Source organism: Mastomys coucha, chromosome X (assembly GCF_008632895.1).
Source record: "Mastomys coucha isolate ucsf_1 chromosome X, UCSF_Mcou_1, whole genome shotgun sequence".
Taxonomy (NCBI): Eukaryota; Metazoa; Chordata; class Mammalia; order Rodentia; family Muridae; genus Mastomys; species Mastomys coucha.
In genome coordinates, this window is record NC_045030.1 from 7,003,698 (window position 1) to 7,010,937 (window position 7,240).

At 37.8% G+C, this 7,240-nt stretch overlaps 1 protein-coding gene across 1 annotated transcript in view; it reads right to left on the reverse strand.

Moving 5' to 3' along the window:
- Med14 (mediator complex subunit 14) overlaps nucleotides 1–7,240 on the reverse strand; it is a gene marked incomplete at its 5' end in the record, with an annotated part of 83,124 nt that overhangs the window by 71,943 nt on the left and 3,941 nt on the right. Inside the window, 3 exons of the mRNA XM_031372068.1 lie at nucleotides 8–67; nucleotides 3,306–3,411; nucleotides 5,805–5,831. Coding sequence (XP_031227928.1) covers nucleotides 8–67; nucleotides 3,306–3,411; nucleotides 5,805–5,831 — 193 coding nt within the window. The remainder of the gene's footprint in view (nucleotides 1–7; nucleotides 68–3,305; nucleotides 3,412–5,804; nucleotides 5,832–7,240) is intronic.

The following is a 7,240-nucleotide window of genomic DNA, read 5'->3' on the forward strand; positions in this document are numbered from 1 at the left end:
AGGAGGCCAAGCGGTCAGCGGTATCCACAAATAAGATGGCTTGCTGATCTAAAAAGCTGGAGATCATCTTTAAAGCAAAGGGTAAATATATCATTTACTCACTCCAAAGCAAACTTAAAAATAAATTAATATAGGTGGTTTCTTATTTATTAGATGAAATATCAATAGTAAAAATTATCCTAACAGACTTCTAGTGTTGGATAGCAATGAAGTAGTTAAAATCATGGATTCCCAGACTCCCTTGTTCTAAATTTTAACTCTGTAATTTACTAGCCATGTCCACTTGGACAAACAAGTTGACCTTTCTATGCCTAAGGTTTTCTTCTTGAGACAGTTTCTCTGTGCAGCCCTGGCTGTCTTGGAACTCTGTAGAGCAGGCTGACCTCAAACTCAAGAAATCTGCCTGCCTTGACCTCTACCTCCCAGATGCTGGGATTAAAGGTGTATGCCACCACTGCCTCAGGTTTTCAACAGTAAAATGGAGATAATGATTCCCAACCTAATGAAGTTGTTCTAAGGATAAGTATTACATACCTAACATTCAGAACTGTGCCTAGAACACAGGAAACAGTACATACTGCCCAATATGAGATTCAGACCAACTATCTGCCCAATACAGAAATTCTATCAGTTTTCTAGTCAGTTCAGTAGTAGAGTCATCACAGGGCTGAAAATCACCTCTTTCAAACCTTTAATTCCATTTTACATCAATATCTAGCATTCCTTTCTTTTATGTCCTTCAAACAGTTTTCCGGTGATCAACTTAAAACCAGTCATCCAGAAGTAATGTAAGAGAGCATCATACATAGATCATGTTTTTACAATGCCAGTTCCACAGCTGTTTTATTGTCTAATTTCTACAACTCTAGAAAACAGAACCTGGTAGTTACTATCACCTTAGAGATGAGAAAATTGATTCACAGGTAAAGACCTTTTTCCAAAGAAATATAGCTTAATAATTAGAGAAGCTAGATAACCCTCAGTGGGCTGGGCTTCCCATATCACTTAGCAATCAAGAAAATGCTCCAAATAAAGCCTATCTGATCAAGGCAATTATTTAACTGGGGAAGTGAGTTTTCTCTTCCCAGGTTACTCTAGTTTGTGTCAAACTGACAATAGAAACTAACAGAGTATGCTTCAGAAAGCAAACCTATACTCTAGAATTTTCAAAAACCCAACTTTATGATCTTTTCCCTCCTTTTGGTTTGGCAACTTTCCCAAAAGTTTTGGTTATAATAAGGCAACCTAGTGAAACAGGCTAAGCAAAGACTAAGACAAAGAAGCAGGCTAAAACTGAGGTGAAAATGTCAGAGAAATCATGTCAGAAATAGAGCTGTGCTGTAGATTTCTTTGTATAGTAGGGCTTTTGTGGAATAAGGCCCATCACCAGCTTACAAATAGAAAATTCTCCATTTTTAATTTACTAGAGTAAATTATACACACACAGACACACACACACACACACACACTATGGTACCATCCTGCCAGGTAGCTGTTCATTTTTTTCTTTTGTTTGGTTTTTCGAGACAGAGTTTCTCTGTGTAGACCTGATTATCCTGGAACTCACTCTGTAGACCAGGCTGGCCTTGAACTCACAGAGATCCATCTGGCTGTTTCCCAAGTGCTGTGATTAAAGGTGTATACCACCACTGCCCTGCTGATTTTTATGTAAGAAGCTTGATAAATTAGAGAACTTTTGAAACTCTCAAATTTAACCTAGTCAGGTCCAATTTGTTAATCTGTTTTAATCTATGAAAACTAGGAACCTTTTAAAAATGTCATTATATCTGGGCAGTGATGGCACATGCTTTTAATCCCAGCACTTGGGAGGCAGAGGCAGGTGGGGCTACACAGAAAAGCCCTGTCTGGAAAAACCAAAAAGGAAAAAAAAACTCATTACATAAAGAATGAAAACCAAAAAAGGAATGTGAGGATCATTGTCAAGCTATATATCTCTGCACTTCCTTTCCATTCACAAATTTAATTGACATCAGGTAGACATGTATTTGATCTTGTAGAGTTGAGCCTAAAAAGAAAACCTCAAATGAAAGTGGGTACATGCTGTCTTCATTTCAGGACTTCATTCACTATTTAATTGCCCTTTCCAGTATGAACTCTTTAGGAGTGATTGAAATAAAACAAAAGCCAGTGTTCCTCATCCGTGAACACCAAATCATACTCCCCAAGTTCTCACAGTGAACTCACCCAAGGCCCCTAGGTTGTCCTCTTAGCATTCTTAGGTTAAAACCTGGTTGGTTTTTGTTACCATTGTTGTGTGGGGAAAGGATCTGTTGCCAAGGCTGGCTTCAACTGACTAGTAGCCAAGAATAATCTTAAACTTCTGATCTTCCTGCTTCCACCTCCCAAGCTGAGATTACAGGGCAAACATCACTATGCCTGGTTTATGCAGTGCTGGAAATCGATGGAATCCAGGGCTTCCTACATGCTGAAGAGGTACTCTACCAATTAAACTACATCCCCAGCTCCCTAAAACATTTTTAGGGAGTAGATTTAATCTTTGTTACACTTCACTCAATGAAGTCACTTATTTGAATTAAGAGTAACTCAACAGTCCAAAGACTATGAGTCTCCCAGAAAACAGAAGTACGCTCAAGTCTTTCCCTGCTATCCCATGCTCAGTAGTTTTGGAGCACATGTAAATGAACAAGCAACTGAACTGTCATCAGTTCTGGGACCTTGAAGAAGCCACATATTTTCTAGAAATTTAGTCATCTCATCTGTAAATCAGAAAATACAGACTCTGCCATTCTCACAAGAACATCAAAAATCAATAAGCAAGTCAAGCAGTGGTGGTGCACGCCTTTAATCCCAGCAGAGGCAGGCGGATTTCTGAGTTCGAGACCAGCCTGGTCTACAGAGTGAGTTCCAGGACGGCTAGGGCTACACAGAGAAACCCTGTCTCAAAAAACAAAACAAAACAAAAAAAATCAATAAGCAAACTTTATAAGAATCTTTCTAACCCCAAAGCAGTACTTCTCAACCTTCCTAATGCTGCCACCCTTTAATACCATTCCTCATGCTGTGTGACCCCAACCATAAAATTGTTTTGTTGCTACTTCATAACTGTAATTTTGCTACTGTTATGAATTTCTAAGTTAAATTTCTAAGTTATGCATGTAACAGTTAAAGGCATTTGTTCTGAGACAGCATCTTGCCATGTAGTCTCTAACCTGGACCTCACAACTATCATTACAGACTCCTGGATGCTAAGATCACAGGCATGTGTTATGATGTCCAGCTCTCAAAGTTATTCTATACATAGTAAAATCAAAAGTTTAACTCACCGCACACTTTTCTACTTTGCCAGCATCATTGGCCCATTTTACTAAAGCTAATAATCGAACGAAGAGTTGACGTGTCCGGCTAGCAAACTGTACAATTTCTATTTTCCTATAAAATAAAACAAGTCTCATCTGAACCAGCATATTACTTTTCACAACTTGTTTCATCTGAATAAAAAAGCATTTGTTTATAAGCATAAAATTAACCTAAAATACTTACATAAATATTAATTTCATCTCATTTTTGTGTTCTCATACCTTTACCACAGAGCAATAAATCAAATAGGAATTTTTCCACAATGAATTACAATATGAAACTAATTTTTTATTATAATAAATGATTCCTAAAATATACTAAACCTATGGATATTAGTAGTGGAAGTTAGGAACTATAAAGTATAAACTTCATAACTCAAGTTACTGGTAATTAGTTACCATTTTGGTTAGAGGAGTTGAAATATATTCTCTACCAAAGCGTGGAACTATGTCCTTTATATAAAATCAAGGGTTATTTCCCAACTTACAATAGCATAACAAACAAACAAACAAAAACACTCCGATGAATTTCCATGACAAGGTTGAATACATTACCAAATTAAAGACAGTATACTGATTGGTAAAAGGTAGGTCTGTCCATATCTATTCTTTTAAAGATTTATTTATTATATATATAAGTATATTATATACATATACATATACATATATATATATATACACACACACACACACACATACATTGCAGCTGTCTTCAGACACACCAGAACAAGGCGTCTGACCTCATTACAGATGGTTGTGAGCCATCATGCGGTTCCTGGGATTTGAACTCAGGACCTCCAGAAGAGCAGTCAGTGCTCTTAACCACTGAGCCATCTCTCCAGCCCCCATATCTATTTTCATACTGTATTCATTTCTACACTTTTTTCACCCAGCAATCGCCAATATTTTTCATCTCATAAAGCTATAAAAGAGTCATTAAAAATTCTCTACCCTCTATATATTAGCTAGACCTCTTTACTTCAGGACCACTGCAACTGACAATTATACCTCTCATGGTTTAAGATACTGGAAAAAAATTTCAACAAGCCAGGACTAGTCAATAACAAGACCCAGAAGAATACTAACCTACCTCCAAATGCAACTGAAGCTATTTATTAATTTAATGTGACTTTTCAATGACCTACACAACCAACCAACATCTCTCTATCTTGCTAATAACATCACCATGGTGCAATGTACCCACATAAATTTTTGCTCAAGTCTATTGCTGACTGAATACATCAAAGTCAAGCTGCTATTCAGAGTGTGATAAGACCGCACACAACCTAAGAAAAGGCTTAAGAACAGTCAACACCATGATTACTGGAAACAAAAAGAAAAAAGCCAGGGGCACACTTATGGCTCTTTGTCAGTGTCTGTCAAGGATTATTAAAGAAAACAAGCAAGAATGAGACACAAATGTTAAAAGTACATTAAGATCTGACAGGGCTAGGGTTCTAGCTCAAGAATGTAAGGTACCACACACAAATATACAACTACCTGGACACCACCGACCTCAGGACTTGGAATTCCAGTGCTGTCCCTCTCTTACCACAAGCAGCAAGATTTGTCTGATTTTTTTTTCCCTAAATATGCTCTTCTATCAGAAAAATGCCCTTCTCTGTAAACTACTCTAATGTGGTTTTCTGACACCACACTGTCTCAACTGATCTGTGCATGAGTCAGTTCTTCAAAAGCGCAGTGTTCGTTCCTACTCCACAACAGGCAGAACAAAACTAGCTTGTTTCCTTCTTTTAAAACTGACCAGTCAAGTCACAAACCAGGTTAAGTTTCAATTGTGTCTTCCAGCTCTATCTTTATGATTCCTAAGTCTACAAATAAGGCATTTGGTGTTGGTAATGAAGAGGTGACCACTAATGAATACTATAAACCTCCCTAGTGACTTGGTCTTAAAAACCAAAACCAAGGTACATAGGTAGGATCAAAGATATTACCAACTTAGCCTTATATTATAGTATCAATTTAAATCCCAATAACATGATCTCCTTAAAAATTGTTCCTTTGACCTATGGAACTTAAGTGTTAAATTTTCAAGCCTCAAGCTTAAATCGAACAAAAAATTTCAACTATAAAATATCAATAACAGGAGACTAGTGTTAAAAGGATCTAATAGCATCATTACATCAACTGGTAAATTAACAGCCAGCTGCCCAAAGCCACTCAACTCAACTTCCATTACAGTCTATGCAGTTACATTTTCCTAGTCCTCCCAAGGACTTGCCTTGGTCAGTCATCAATAAAGGTTTAAAAAAGAAAAGGTCTACATCCAAGTACCAAGAACACAAAAACTGCATTCCCTGATGCTCCCAACAAAACACACAGTCCTAACTTTCTTTGGACCTAGATTCCTACATCATCAATAATTAGCACCATACTAAAGCTCACAGAGTTAAAAAAAAAAAATCAGTAAGACAGATCTCCTTTTTTAAGTTTTTTCATACTCACCTTTCCACATCAGATTTCCTTGGCAATCTAAGAAAAAGAAAAAAAGTTGGTTAAATATATACATGCCTTCTCAAAAGGTGATGGTGGCCTTTATTTGGACTATGTTATCTTGATGTTTCAGAAAAATTGAGCAAACAGTAACCTTAGGCTCAAGTGGTTGCTAACTGTCTGCACTGGTTAAGTTAGTAACAATATGGCTCTAAAGTAAAAACCGGAAAAGCAACATTTCTTCCCATTCAAAATGCTTCAGAAGATACCTTTAACAGTTTAAAAGCTCAAGTCCTTGGGTGTAAAGTGGTGCTTACCTTTGGACCCCAGCACTCAGGAGTCAGAGGCAGGACAATCTATTTCAGTTAAAGGCCAGCCTGATCTACATAATGAGTTCGAAGACAATTAGAACTACATACAGACCCTATCTCCAATAAATAAATACCAGAGGCAGAAAAGGTATCTTTTAAGACCATAATGGCTACAGTTGCAGGAATAGTGCTTAGCTGTCAGTCTCTAAACCTGTGAACACTTTGACTCTTAGCAGTAATCCCATTATGTTGTGTTATAGTAGATGAACCTGGAAGTTAAGGGTACAATCAAGGTTTTGTGGCAGTTATGACTTTGCATGGTGGTTAGATGAAGGATTTATATTTTTAAGTAGCTCCAGTAGTGTTTATTTTTTTGCTAGTTCTCCACTACTGATTGCTAGCAACCTACATTAACTTTCTCTTTCATAAATTATACTACTCTATTAAAGCTTGGAAAGGTCTTAATCAGATTTCTTATATTTTTGGTTGTGAGTCTAGCCTTTAACGGCTGAGCCATCTCTCCAGCCCCCTAATTAGATTTCTGAACCCCCGAAATTCCAGTATCTTCTAGCTCATCGTCCAAGACTCAATTGCCTGAATACCTGTCAAACCTGCCCAGCAATTATCAGATCCTGAAAAATGCACCCAGCTGCTTAATGTTCTTTCCCCCACAAGCAACCACCCAATGGAAACTATTAAAGTGAGTTGCCTTATTCTTAGAGAAGACATTGAGGTGGATGGAAGCTACAGGTATGATCAGAATGGCAGAGAACCAAGGCAGGGAGCAGGGATATATATAGGTCAGTGGTAAAGAAAGCACCTGCATAGCACATTCCAGGGTTCAATTCCTAGGGGAGAGGTGGGGTTTAGGATGCTGATGAACACCAAGCCAGAGGTCGGGCAGGAGAAGGTGTAAACTAAGTAGAGGCTAGAAAGGCTAGTATATCACAAAGCCAAGTAGAAATTAAGGGCCTATTATACGGCTACAAATAAGAACCAGATATGGTATCTCATACACCTGTGATTGCAAGCACTTAGGAGGCTAAGAGGACTGCCACAAAGCCAGCCAAGGATGAAAAGTAAGTCCTTGTCTCAAAGATTGCAAATAAAAGCAGGCCCTGGAAAGTTCCTCTACAT